Genomic DNA, 14,782 nt, shown 5'->3' with positions numbered 1-14,782 from the left:
AATTGAATTGAGAAGGGGATAGAGAGAGAATGAGAGAGTTACAGAAATACAAGATCAAACAGTACTTCCCCAATTCACTAGTATCACTATACCAACCTCTAACCCCAACCGCAACAAGGCAATTATATACTGATGTAGACCTTACCAATGGTAGTGTCAGGTCTTACCTATTGTCTAGTGCAAAACGAATCAGGTCTTACCTATTGTCTAGTGCAAAACAAATCAGGTCTTACCTATTGTCTAGTGCAAAACGAATCAGGTCTTACCTATTGTCTAGTGCAAAACGAATCAGGTCTTACCTATTGTCTAGTGCAAAACAAATCAGGTCTTACCTATTGTCTAGTGCAAAACAAATCAGGTCTTACCTATTGTCTAGTGCAAAACGAATCAGGTCTTACCTATTGTCTAGTGCGAAACGAATCAGGTCTTACCTATTGTCTAGTGCAAAACGAATCAGGTCTTACCTATTGTCTAGTGCAAAACGAATCAGGTCTTACCTATTGTCTAGTGCGAAACAAATCAGGTCTTACCTATTGTCTAGTGCAAAACGAATCAGGTCTTACCTATTGTCTAGTGCGAAACAAATCAGGTCTTACCTATTGTCTAGTGCGAAACGAATCAGGTCTTACCTATTGTCTAGTGCGAAACGAATCAGGTCTTACCTATTGTCTAGTGCGAAACGAATCAGGTCTTACCTATTGTCTAGTGCGAAACGAATCAGGTCTTACCTATGGCCTAGTGCGATACGAATCAGGTCTTACCTATGGTCTAGTGCGAAACAAATCAGGTCTTACCTATTGTCTAGTGCGAAACGAATCAGGTCTTACCTATTGCCTAGTGCGAAACGAATCAGGTCTTACCTATTGTCTAGTGCGAAACGAATCAGGTCTTACCTATTGTCTAGTGCGAAACGAATCAGGTCTTACCTATTGTCTAGTGCAAAACGAATCAGGTCTTACCTATTGTCTAGTGCGAAACGAATCAGGTCTTACCTATTGTCTAGTGCGAAACGAATCAGGTCTTACCTATTGTCTAGTGCGAAACGAATCAGGTCTTACCTATTGTCTAGTGCGAAATGAATCAGGTCTTACCTATTGTCTAGTGCGAAACGAATCAGGTCTTACCTATTGCCTAGTGCGAAACGAATCAGGACTTACCTATTGTCTAGTGCGAAACGAATCAGGTCTTACCTATTGTCTAGTGCGAAACGAATCAGGTCTTACCTATTGTCTAGTGCGAAACGAATCAGGTCTTACCTATTGTCTAGTGCGAAACGAATCAGGTCTTACCTATTGTCTAGTGCGAAACGAATCAGCGCTTACCTATTGTCTAGTGCGAAACGAATCAGGGCTTACCTATTGTCTAGTGCGAAACGAATCAGGTCTTACCTATTGTCTAGTGCGAAACGAATCAGGTCTTACCTATTGTCTAGTGCGAAACGAATCAGGTCTTACCTATTGTCTAGTGCGAAACGAATCAGGTCTTACCTATTGTCTAGTGCGAAACGAATCAGGTCTTACCTATTGTCTAGTGCGAAACGAATCAGGTCTTACCTATTGTCTAGTGCGAAACGAATCAGGTCTTACCTATTGTCTAGTGCGAAACGAATCAGGTCTTACCTATTGTCTAGTGCGAAACGAATCAGGTCTTACCTATTGTCTAGTGCGAAACGAATCAGGTCTTACCTATTGTCTAGTGCGAAACGAATCAGGTCTTACCTATTGTCTAGTGCGAAACGAATCAGGTCTTACCTATTGTCTAGTGCGAAACGAATCAGGTCTTACCTATTGTCTAGTGCGAAACGAATCAGGTCTTACCTATTGTCTAGTGCGAAACGAATCAGGTCTTACCTATTGTCTAGTGCGAAACGAATCAGGTCTTACCTATTGTCTAGTGCGAAACAAATCAGGTCTTACCTATTGCCTAGTGCGAAACGAATCAGGTCTTACCTATTGCCTAGTGCGAAACAAATCAGGTCTTACCTATTGTCTAGTGCGAAACGAATCAGGTCTTACCTATTGTCTAGTGCGAAACGAATCAGGTCTTACCTATTGTCTAGTGCGAAACGAATCAGGTCTTACCTATTGCCTAGTGCGAAACGAATCAGGTCTTACCTATTGCCTAGTGCGAAACGAATCAGGTCTTACCTATTGTCTAGTGCGAAACGAATCAGGTCTTACCTATTGCCTAGTGCGAAACGAATCAGGTCTTACCTATTGTCTAGTGCGAAACGAATCAGGTCTTACCTATTGTCTGGAAGTTCAGGGCCACCAGTTGACAGCCAGCATTCCAGAAGAGCTGAGGGTTGTAGTTGGAGGAGTCTACTCTGGTGCCTTTAGGGTAGATACGACTCAGCTGCAGCTTGTTATACCTGGACACGCTCCGTTAAGGAGAGGACATCTGGAGAGGGGCTTTACCTTCTGCACTGAGCTATCTAGTACTTACACGGATAGGGGAGACCGGGGAACAAAGTAACACAGGGTCAGTTGTAACAGCTTAATAACTCAACTCAAATGAGAAATAACTGTTAGTCAATGTGCTAATGCTTGGTTAGTATTACAAGCCTAAGAGGTTTTGTTAAAATCCATCAATTCTTTTATTGACAATATTTTTTTTGTATAAAAATATTATTAATCTAACTTAAATAGTATTGTCATAATAAGCAAAAGCCTAAAAGTGTTACTTTGATCCCCGGTCTCCCTACTTTTACTTAACCAGGGAAGGTGATTTACAAGTTTACATTGCTGTTGAGACAGTTTCAAAAAAAGGAAAAGATTTGAACAGACGTTTTACGTCAATCCTCCACACAGAGTGGGAAGGATACTCAACAAACTCCACGGGTGACTTGGTGAGCTGCTCCAAGGCTTTGGTCTCCACAAACGATGACATCTGATAGCTCCGATTGATCTCTGGAAATTGATTGATTGGTAAATTCATTTTGAAAATGGCATAACTTACGGAATTGACTCTACTTGTTTTTTTTAATATGCAGCAACATTTGAAAGAGTGAATCTGTAACAGTACAACTCATTTGAGATAGTGTATTCACAATGCCAAAAAATGTGGTTCACAATCACATGGAATATTCAAATGAGTGTGTATGGTGCTGTTCTTCTGAACAGGTGTGGTCTAAATAGGTGTTGAGTTGTGCTCAGGAGTGAAGGTCTTACTTTTGGAGGCCTCGAAAGAGTTAAATTTGACTGGCTGGACATAACTGACCAGGTTGGACATCTCCTCTGTGGCAAACGCCTCGCTGCCCGCTGTACCCTGGAGGAGGATCACACAACACACAGTTAGAGAGAGAACAGCCTCCTCTCTTCTCCTCTCCTTTTACTCTCCTTGTTTGACTGTCGGGACATAGCTCACGGGTAAAGTGTATTTCTGTGAATCTCCACTAGGGGGCAGCCTCGGCACACATAAACAGGAGACACCTGAGGCTGCTGGAGAAAGAATGAAGATGTTTTGTAGGCTACTTACCTCATCCATGGACCCCTTTTTACAGTCATCATCGTCATCATCATCATCGTCACTCTCTGCCTCAACTTCGCCTGAAAGACAAGGGCAGGTTTAAGTTAGCTTCTCTGGCTACATGCTAGTGATTTCTGAAGGCTGCATTGTCAGAAAGCAACCGCCAAGGTTTGGAGTTCTGAAGGGGGTGAATGAAGGTGTAAGCAATATGGGGACAGACCCACCAAGCCTTTTAGTGGGTTTACGGCAGCTTGCACCATGGGGACGTTAGGGAAAGGAAAAGGGGGGAGGGAGCTTGGGACAGGGTTGCAAAATTCTGGAAACTTTCAATAAATTCCCTGGTTTTCCTGAAATCCCGGTTGAAGTATACCCGGAATAAGAAGGGAATTTGTGGAAAACCAGGGAATTTATTGAAAGTTCCCAGAATGCAACCCTAGATAGGATAGGAAAATGAATTAAGGGAAGGACATAGGGAAAGGGAATAGGGGAAGGAAGAAACTAAGGAAGTGACTAGGTCAGCGTTTCCCAAACTCGGCCTGGGGACCCCAAGGGGTGCATGTTTAGTTTTTTGCCCAAACACTACACAGCTGAGTCAAATAATCAAAGCTTGGTGATTAGTTGATTATTTGAATCAGCTGTGTAGTGCTCGGGCAAAAACCAAAACGTGCACCACTTGGGGTCCTGAGGACCAAGTTTGGGAAACGCTGGACTAGGTTATAGAACTAAGGCTACTAAGGGTTGTTTTAAGACCAGGTAACTGAGGGGTATCTATCTGATGGTGTGACCATGGGCATGACTCACCAATGGACTTCCTGCCCTGTGGTCGGACGCTGAGCTCAGCGACCTCTAGAGGCTGGGAGGACTCGGTCATCTCCTGGTTGGCCGAACCTGGTGGACAACAAATAATGATTAACCAATATGTGATATACACAGTGGAGGCTGGTGTCTCCTGAAATCGGAGGATGGGCTCATTGTAATGGCTGAACTGTAATGAATGGAAGAGTATCAAACACATGGAGACTATTTCCATTCCAGCCATTACAATGAAGCCGTCCCAACTATTTCTCCCTCCACCAGCTCCCACTGGATATACAGGTAACTGCCAAAATAAAGGAAACACTTGAGTAAATGAGTATATTGAAAGCAGGTGCTTCCACACAGGTGTGGTTCCTGTGTTAATTAAGTAATTAACATCCCATCATGCTTAGGGTCATGTATAAAAATGCCCAGTTGCCCATTATTTAGGCTACCATGGCTAGAAGAGATCTCCGTGACGTTGAAAGAGGGGTCTCGGAGGAGCATATGGTTTAAAGGCTGTGCGTGTCTCAGTAGCCAGATCTCAACCCAAGTGAACCCTTGTGGGAGACTGCTATAAGACTGCTAAATAGACTAATCACATATGCTGCTGCTGCTGTTTATTATCGATCCTGTTGTCTAATCATTTTATCCCTACATATCTACCTCAATTACCTCGGACTCCTGCACATCGACTTGGTGCTGGTACCCCGTGTATATAGCCAAGTTATCGTTACTCATTCTGTATTTATTATTACTATTATTATTATTATTATTATTATTATTATGTGTTATTACTTTTCTACTATTTCTCTATTTTCTTTCTCTCTGCATTGTTGGGAAGGGCCTGTAAGCATTCACTGTTAGTTACACCTGTTGTTTACGAAGCATGTGTCGAATAAAATTTGATTTGATCAGTCTGTGAAATCCTTCAGAAATCAGCATGGACTGCAGTAGTGTAGGACATAGTGCGTGTCTGTGAGTCTACCAGCAGGGGGCAGTGTGTACTAGTGTATGAGTGTGGCGCGTGGCTGGAAGCCCCAGTAGGCTGCTGTTGATGGATGCCGGGTGATTCTGTGTGAAGGGGAATGCTAAGAGCATCGATCCTGCCGCCTGCCTGGCCCTGGTACAGCAGGGCTGTCTGCTGGGTAGTTATAAAACTAACTCTGACACACACACACACACACACACACACACACACACACACACACACACACACACACACACACACACACACACACACACACACACACACACACGGAAGCAAGCACACACTCACACACATGCAGGCAGGCAGGCACACAACACACACACACACGGCTAGGTTGATATACACACATGCGCACCGGAGCTAGAGTTTCGGCCCCACCAGTGAGTGTGTGTGCCTGGGGTGGTACTCGGAGTGTATGAGTATATGAAATAGTCAATAACACAGCTCACTGATGGAGAGGGCCATGAAAGCGATGGATGATCAACTACAGCCATTTCTTACTGTAAGATGTAGCATTTATGATTGGCAAACAATTCTCCCACCAGTACTTCTGCTGACTCGCAGCGTTGCACTTTATTATAAATCGAATAACCACCCTCTGTGTGTGAATGGCCTACAAGAGACGTGTCTTTCTGCTGCTGCTGCTGCGTGTGTGTCCCATACCTGTGCTGGGAGAAGAAGGCTCATGCACACTGGATGAGTCGCTGTATGTGTTGGAGGCCTGCTCTGACAGTTTCTTCTTGGTGCTCGATGTCTTGACGTGTTTCTTCTTGTTCTTCACCAGAATCTTCCCCATCAGATCCAAAGGGCTGGGCAGGTGTACACCTGGTTCCAACTAGAGACAAAGCGAGAGAGGTGAAGGGAGAGAGAGGGTGCGAGAGATTGAGAGAGAGGGAGCCATCGAGGGAGAGACATGAGTTACTCTTTACGTGAAAGTAACACGCGCGCAAAGGTCCTACTGATGATGATGTCGGTGGGTGTGTGTGGTAGGCAAGGGTATCAAAACGAACTTAGTGTTGTGACGATGAGAAGGTGCTGGTCACAGTGTTAAAGGCTTAGTGAACGGAATGAAAAACAGTCCATTACAAGCTGGTTTGGCAGTGTGTTTAGTTTACAGCTTCAAAAGTGTTTAGTTTACAGCTTCAAAAGTGTTTAGTTTACAGCTTCAAAAGTGTTTAGTTTACAGCTTCAAAAGTGTTTAGTTTCCAGCTTCAAAAGTGTTTAGTTTACAGCTTCAAAAGTGTTTAGTTTCCAGCTTCAAAAGTGTTTAGTTTACAGCTTCAAAAGCTTTTAGTTTCCAGCTTCAAAAGTGTCTAGTTTCCAGCTTCAAAAGCTTTTAGTTTCCAGCTTCAAAAGTGTTTCATTTACAGCTTCAAGAGCGTTTAGGTTACAGCTTCAAGAGTGTTTAGGTTACAGCTTCAAGAGTGTTTAGGTTACAGCTTCAAGAGTGTTTAGGTTACAGCTTCAAAAGTGTTCAGTTTACAGCTTCAAAACGTTCTACACTCCTGAATATGCTTCCTTTGGGGAGAGTGGGAGCGTATCCATAAACACTTTCTCTCTCTCTCTCGAGAGAGAGAGCAGGCTTGAGTAAGCACAACACTGGTTAATTCACGTGATACATTTCTGTTCTGTTGGATCACACTGCTGATGCCCATTAATAATGGCGCACCAGAAGACGGATTTTCTTATCACACACACGCACGCACGCGCTCATACATGTGGGCACACGCACGCACACACATGCAGGCATGCACACGGGCACACACATACGCTTAACAACTTCCTGAGCTGTGGCCCTTTCCTTGCAGTCAATGACCAAAACCTCTAGTGGCCTCATGGGTGGAATGTTATTAATATCTTTCAGAATTTCATCATTAATACAAAACACACAAACATTTAACAAAGAAAATCCGGTATTTCTATGTCAAACCGTTTTGTTATGTTTCAGTCTTCTGTGATATATATAAAGTGTAATACTGGAATGCAAATTTAAAATGTAATACATTTCAACTCTATATCTGACATGGTACATGTGTCTTCTTTTTTTTAAGCCCATAACCATGTGTGTGAGGTGTATACTTTGGTTTCGAAGTAGATGTGTTTAAGACTACCAAGAAACACTTTGTGTGACCCTGATTTAGCCCACTGCAGTAAAAGGTTAAACAGCATCACACTTATGAGCATCTGCCATATCCACTTGTCTTCGAAAACGAGTTGAGCATTTCCCCCTTAAGCGGAGGCACCTGGGAAGCTAGCGGGAGAAGCTGGCATTTTGTTCTTTGTGCCCACTTATCACTCACTCGATAGTGGATATCTGACTCTCTTTCTCTCTACCTCTTTTCAGAAAGTACTGCTCTGATAACAAGTCATTCACCGGGAGGGCTTATGCACACACGCACACACACACCACACACCACACACCACACACCACACACACACACACACACACACACACACACACACACACACACACACACACACACTAGCCCTACTGCTGTTGCACCCAGTGAGGTAATGTGTAAAGTTAAGTTCCTTCATTCCACCAGGGAAGACTAACAGTTCACGGCTGATTAAAGGGACGGATGGTAACTGTAGGTGTCTCTGTGTCCTTGTCTGTTCGTGCTTGTGAGTGCGTTCGTGCGCGTGTGTGTGTTTGATTGTCGTTACATAAGAATGGGCTCGGAGGAAAAAGTTCCTCCACAAAGGGACAACGCAAGCTTTTCACTGGTAGCCATGGCAACTGGGGGGGGGAGTAGATAAAGGGTTTCCAAGAAATGCAGCATACGGATTACCCCGTAACACAACACACATGCATGGTAAACCATCTCCATTCATTCTACCATGAGAGACTGCCCATATGCAGTTTAGCCTCTGATAGCCGGGTAAGGGTCTGATTGATAGGGAGGGAGAGAACCATGTGATTGTAATTGCAGACAGGTGAAAAGGGTATGTTCGGATAAAGGGAGATGGAAGGGTGAGAGAGAGGTAGAGAGGTAGAGAGGTAGAGAGGTAGAGAGGTAGGTAGGTAGGTAGGTAGGTAGGTAGGTAGGTAGGTAGGTAGGTAGGTAGGTAGGTAGGTAGGTAGGTAGGTAGGTAGGTAGGTAGGTAGGTAGGTAGGTAGGTAGGTAGGTAGGTAGGTAGGTAGGTAGGTAGGTAGGTAGGTAGGTAGGTAGGTAGGTAGGGAGAGCGAGCGAGAGATGGCAATGTTAACCTATGTTTCCCATGCCAATAAAGCCCCTTGAATTGAAATTGAATTGAGAGAGAGAGATAGAGAGAGATATGAATAGAGGCAGGGTAAACTTCTAGGTTTAGTCCACATGAGGCTGTTCCGATGGCTGCTCAGGGGTGACGGAGGGGAGAGGAACACTCCACACTCACAGGTACATGCCATAAAGGTGTCTAGAACTGTGCGTTTGACAACGCGTGTGTATAGTGTGTGAACATGAGTGTGCCGTCTGTACTTACAGGGTACTTCTCCAGAGGGTCGGTCAGTAACATGTCTCCAAATATTGATCTGCAGTACTCCGCCATCTTGGCCTGCTGCTTGGGCCTGGGAGGCAACACACACACACACACACACACACACACACACACACACACACACACACACACACACACACACACACACACCGTTAACACCCTTACAATCACCTCACAGTGGCCTAATGTTAGTATTTAGACATGGACTATTGGAGTGGATAGTGTTACTGTGACCGTTTGGGATTCGAACCTGGGTGTCCCGGGGAAGCTAACGCAAGTCTCAGGCAAGGCCACACGTCATGCGAGTGTGGTTCAACAAATGACCGAGGCTAAGTTACACTTTATCCCTCTGTAACCTACTCCTTGCAGACACCCATCTGGACCATGCCACCAATGTGACCAAACTACAGTTCCAACCTGAGTCTCATGCGCGCCACAAGATTGCGTTTGCACGCCCCGGGAGCTAACCCAAGTCTTCAAGTCTCCGGCAGGGTTACTCAACATGCAAACGTGGCCCACCAAACCACCTTCGCTACATTAGCACGTAGCTAGCTAATGGCTTCAGAGTAGCTAGTATTACCACGTAGCTATTAGCTAATGCCCTACTATACGACTGTCTAACATTAGCATGCAGTTAATTAGCTCATGACGTAAGAGTGGTGAGCATTAGCGTGGCAGTTAAAATGGCACTAACATAACTATAGACTTACAGAGGTTCAGAATCACCGTATGAACTGAAGTTAAACAAATAGGAATGTTGGCGGTGTGTACATTCATCAAAGACATCAAACAAAGGTGAACTCTGGGTAACACACGGAGCCGTGAGAGTTGTTGACTTACGAGTCCACGTGGTTCTCAAAGGAGAGGATGACAGGGAAAGGGGAGGTCTTGAAGGCACACTCTGCTATGGCCTCAATCACTTCCTATAGACACAGAACAGACAGACAGACAGGGTGTCAGAACTGGTCAATGGCCAATGGGAGCAAAGACCAATGAATGTGATCGCTGATCAGAATTGGTGAGTCTAGTTTCATAGACGTGTGTTGAAACGGCTCAGACTTTCATCAACTCTTAACTAAATGACCTCTGGTCAGGCTAAACCAAAATATAGGAATATTTGAAGTACAATATTTGTATTATACAGTATTTACAGTGATGTGGAGAGCAACTGGTGTAGAGCTTGTTGACTCATTGTACATCTGATAGGGAGTGTTAAATGGTTTAAGATGAAGTGGTTAAGTGAAATGAACAACCATTTTACAAACACTAATGCATTGAATGCACTTAATAGCTTTACCTCTGTCTCTATCACACACACTTTCCCTACTCTCTCTCCGTGACTCGTTCCCTCTACCAGTCCACTTACACATTTTTATTTTACTCTCAATCCAACTTCTCTTGCACTTAGTACTTCCCATTAAAGACTAAATTCCCCTCTATCAATCAATCTCTTCTCCACTCTAGGCCTGGCTCCCTTCTTCCCTCCTCTCCTCTCCCTGGGCTTATTCCTTCTTCCCTCTGCTTCTCCCCTTTACCCCTCCGTGCTTCAATTATTCTCTCCTCCCCTCTCTCCTGTTGCTCTCTGCCATACTAAACACCACGCAAGTCGTTCCCTCTGTGTCCCTGTTACTCAAACAATCTGTTTCTCTTCCTCCCTCGCCTCTCTCTCTCTCTCTCTCTCTCTCTCTCTCTCTCTCTCTCTCTCTCTCTCTCTCGCTCTCTCTCTCTCTCTCTCTCTCTCTCTCTCTCTCTCTCTATCTCCTCTATCTCTCTGGTTCCAGACAGTTTACCTTGAAGGAGATTTCAGTTGTCATGGTGAATCCGTGTGTGATGACAGGTTCTTCCTCGGTGGTGCGTCCCTTCCAGCAGTCCAACTCGATACAGCGACACCCTGAAAGGAGGACCTGCCGGTACATCTCCACCGACGAGTTACCTGCCAGCTGGCCCGCTACACACACACACACACACACACACAAACACGGGCGCGCACACACACACATTACTCTTTCAACAGTTAATAACCACATTATTTCCTTCTGAGATCCAGGAGTCCTACTGTGTGTCAACACGAGACATTCCCACACATCTCAAGCTCTCATTAAGCACATTAGCCATTAGAGTGGGGAAATGGATACGAGCAGCACCACATTCCACACAGCGGAGCTGCGCACAGGCAGATCTCATCCCCACTTTCTCCATTAACAAAGCAATTATCTCTGCATTAGCATCGTATTACCGCCGCGCGGAGACAACAGTGTCAGTGCGAGACGCAGGCGCGAGTGGATGTGGGTATGTGTGTCGCACTTCAGGATGCGCCCCTGAGCTCCTCTATAAATGCAATTTCATCTCTTCCTAAGGAGCGTGAATGGACACACACACACACACACACACACACACAACACGACTTCCTGGTGGTTACAGCATCCGCCATTAGAGGAAAGTTAACTTCTAAATTAGTTTCTGCCTTCAGCACGGCATGAAACACACAGTTCTAATAAGAAGGAGATTACAGACGGATCAATGTGAAGGGATAATAATGCCCTGGCCACAATAAAATAATCAGTAATGACTTATTAGACATATCCTTGTCTTCCTCTGCCATGGAACAAGCAAACAGTGTTGGAGAGTAGTGAACTACATGTTGTTCAACTAGTAATGTATCTACATTTTGCAGCAACTTGGTGGTAGTTGGATTGAATTCAAATCTTGGTAGTGTTTTCCGTAGCTAATAACCTTTTTGACATGTAGCGGTGTAGCTAAAGTTTTTTTTGCAAAAATAAAATATGTGTGAAGTAGGCAATCGTTTGCTTTATTTTTCGGCATCAGACCTGCCTACTTCTCACTTTAAACATTGTGTTTGTGTTTAACAGGCTAAATTACGCATACAGTATAGGCTAAGTTAAAATACAGTAGTGATCTGAGTGATCTGTTCTTGCAATTTGTAGTCTATGACATTTCAGATTTACATATGAAAAATGTATTTTTCAAAGTAACTTCAGTTAAGTAAACAATATCTTTCTTAAGCGTAGCTTTAGTGTAGCTTAACGTCTTCCAGTGTGAAGTAATTGTAACGGCAGTCTACTTCGTCCTCCTCCTCAGACGAGGAGAGGCGAGAAGGATCAGAGGACCAATGTGCAGCGTGGTAGTTTGACATAATGAATTTAATAGACAAAACAAAAACACTATACAAAATAACAAAAGAACATACCGTCACAGTCCCATCTGGTGCAGAACACAAACACAGAGACAGGAAACAACCACCCACAATCCCCAACACAAAACAAGCCACCTATATATGATTCTCAATCAGGGACAACGATTGACAGCTGTCTCTGATTGAGAACCATATCAGGCTGAACATAGAAACAGACGAACTAGACACACAACATAGAATTCCCACCCAGCTCACGTCCTGACCAACACTAAACAAGCAAAACACATAAGAACTCTGGTCAGGACGTTACAGTACCCCCCCCCTGAGGTGCGGACTCCGAACGCACCCCTAAAACTCAAGGGGAGGGTCTGGGTGGGCATCTGTCCGCGGTGGCGGCTCCGGCGGTGGACGAGGACACCACTCCACCACTGTCTTTGTCCCCCTCCTTAGCGTCCTTTGAGTGGCGACCCTCGCCCACGACCTTGGCCTAAGAATCCTCCCCAAGGCCCCCACATGATTTAGGAGGTAGCTCAGGACAGAGAGGTAGCTCAGGACAGAGAGGTAGCTCAGGACAGAGAGGTAGCTCAGGACAGAGAGGTAGCTCAGGACAGAGAGGTAGCTCAGGACAGAGGGGCAACTCCGGACAGAGAGGCAACTCCGGACAGAGAGGCAGCTCAGGACGAATGGCAGCTCCGGACTGAATGGCAGCTCCGGACTGAATGGCAGCTCCGGACTGAATGGCAGCTCCGGACTGAATGGCAGCTCCGGACTGAATGGCAGCTCCGGACTGAGTGGCAGCTCCGGACTGGGTGGCAGCTCCGGACTGGGTGGCAGCTCCGGACTGGGTGGCAGCTCCGGACTGGGTGGCAGCTCATGACTGGGTGGCAGCTCATGACTGGAGGGCAGCTCATGACTGGAGGGCAGCTCATGACTGGAGGGCAGCTCATGACTGGAGGGCAGCTCATGATTGTAGGGCAGCTCATGACTGTAGGGCAGCTCATGACTGTAGGGCAGCTCATGACTGTAGGGCAGCTCATGACTATAGGGCAGCTCATGACTGTAGGGCAGCTCATGACTGTAGGGCGGCTCTGGCAGCTCCTGACTGGCTGGCGGCTCTGGCAGCTCCTGACTGGCTGGCGTCTCTGGCAGCTCCTGACTGGCTGGCGGCTCTGGCAGCTCCTGACTGGCTGGCGGCTCTGGCAGCTCCTGACTGACGGACGGCTCTAGCGGCTCCTGACTGACGGACGGCTCTAATGGCTCGGGACAGACGGGCGGCTCTAATGGCTCGTGGCAGACGGATGGCTCAGATGGCGCTGGGCAGACAGATGGCTCAGATGGCGCTAGGCAGACAGATGGCTCAGACGGCGCTGGGTAGACGGATGGCTCAGACGGCGCTGGGCAGACGGATGGCTCAGATGGCGCTGGGCAGACGGATGGCTCAGACGGCGCTGGGCAGACGGATGGCTCAGACGGCGCTGGGCAGACGGATGGCTCAGACGGCGCTGGGCAGACGGATGGCTCAGACGGCGCTGGGCAGACGGATGACTCAGATGGTGCTGGGCAGGCAGGCAGCTCAGACGGCGCTGGGCAGGCGGCGGCGTTGAGCAGACGAGCAGTGCAGGCAGTTCAGACGGCGCTGGGCAGGCAAGCAGCTCAGACGGCGCTGGACAGACGAGCAGTGCAGGCGGCGTTGAGCAGACGAGCAGTGCAGGCAGTTCAGACGGCGCTGGGCAGGCAGGCAGCTCAGATGGCGCTGGACAGACGAGCAGTGCAGGCGGCGTTGGGCAGACGGCCGACTCTGACCCGCTGAGGCGCACAGTAGGCCTGGTGCGTGGTGCCGGAACTGGTGGTACCGGACTGGAGACACGCACCTCAAGGCCAGTGCGGGGAGCAGGAACAGGGCACACTGGACTCTCGATGCGCACTATAGGCCTGGTGCGTGGTACCGGCACTGGTGGTACCGGGCTGAGGGCACGCACCTCAGGGCGAGTGCGGGGAGAAGGAACAGTGCGTACAGGGCTCTGGAGACGCACAGGAGGCTTGGTGCGTGGTGCCGGAACTGGAGGTACTGGGCTGGAGACACGCACCACAGGGAGAGTGCGTGGAGGAGGAGCAGGGCTCTGGAGACGCACTGGAAGCCTGGTGCGTGGTGTAGGCACTGGTGGTACTGGGCTGGAGCGGGAAGGTAGCGCCGGATATACCGGACCGTGCAGGCGTACTGGCTCCCTTGAGCACTGAGCCTGCCCAACCTTACCTGGTTGCATGCTCCCCGTAGCCCGTCCAGTGCGGGGAGGTGGAATAACCCGCACTGGGCTGTGTTGGCGAACCGGGGACACCATGCGTAAGGCTGGTGCCATGTACACCGGCCCGAGGAGACGTACTGGAGGCCAGATATGTAGAGCCGGCTTCATGGCACTTGGCTCAATGCTCACTCTAGCCCGCCCAGTGCGGGGAGGTGGAATAACCCCGCTGCGCTTTGGTCCTCTCCTTCTTCCACCGACGACAGCCGTTACACTTGTCCAGGTTTTTTTGTTTATCTATGGGGATTTTGTATTGTCTAGGGGAATGTAGGTTTATGGTGGCCTGAATTGGTTCCCAATCAGAGACAGCTGTTTATCGTTGTCTCTGATTGGGGAGCCTATTTAGGTTGCCATTTTCCATTTTGGTGTTGTGGGTAGTTGTCCATGATGATTTGCCTGTGAGCACTACGTTGGCGTCACGTTTCGTTTGGAGGTTTATTGTTTTGTTGGCGACATCGTTAATAAAGAAGTATGTACGATCACAACGCTGCGCCTTGGTCCATTTCATCAACAGACGATCGTGACAATAAGGGAATTAATGAACACATTGTGTATCTTCCTCAATTCATTTTTCCCTTTTCAGTCTTTGACATT

At 47.1% G+C, this 14,782-nt stretch overlaps 1 protein-coding gene across 1 annotated transcript in view; it reads right to left on the bottom strand.

Moving 5' to 3' along the window:
• The window catches only part of LOC120023930 (1-phosphatidylinositol 4,5-bisphosphate phosphodiesterase beta-1-like), a 195,230-nt gene that overhangs the window by 33,282 nt on the left and 147,166 nt on the right, over positions 1-14,782 (bottom strand). The window contains exons 11-19 of the mRNA XM_038968032.1: positions 10,525-10,682; positions 9,575-9,657; positions 8,720-8,804; positions 5,918-6,089; positions 4,270-4,356; positions 3,478-3,548; positions 3,171-3,267; positions 2,825-2,909; positions 2,247-2,371 (exon numbers count right to left, since the gene is read on the bottom strand). Of these exons, the coding sequence (XP_038823960.1) occupies positions 2,247-2,371; positions 2,825-2,909; positions 3,171-3,267; positions 3,478-3,548; positions 4,270-4,356; positions 5,918-6,089; positions 8,720-8,804; positions 9,575-9,657; positions 10,525-10,682 (963 nt within the window). The remainder of the gene's footprint in view (positions 1-2,246; positions 2,372-2,824; positions 2,910-3,170; positions 3,268-3,477; positions 3,549-4,269; positions 4,357-5,917; positions 6,090-8,719; positions 8,805-9,574; positions 9,658-10,524; positions 10,683-14,782) is intronic.

This window comes from Salvelinus namaycush, chromosome 29, assembly GCF_016432855.1.
Source record: "Salvelinus namaycush isolate Seneca chromosome 29, SaNama_1.0, whole genome shotgun sequence".
NCBI lineage: Eukaryota > Metazoa > Chordata > Actinopteri > Salmoniformes > Salmonidae > Salvelinus > Salvelinus namaycush.
Note: the sequence above shows the minus strand (reverse complement) of the source record. Positions and strands in the feature narration are given on the sequence as shown.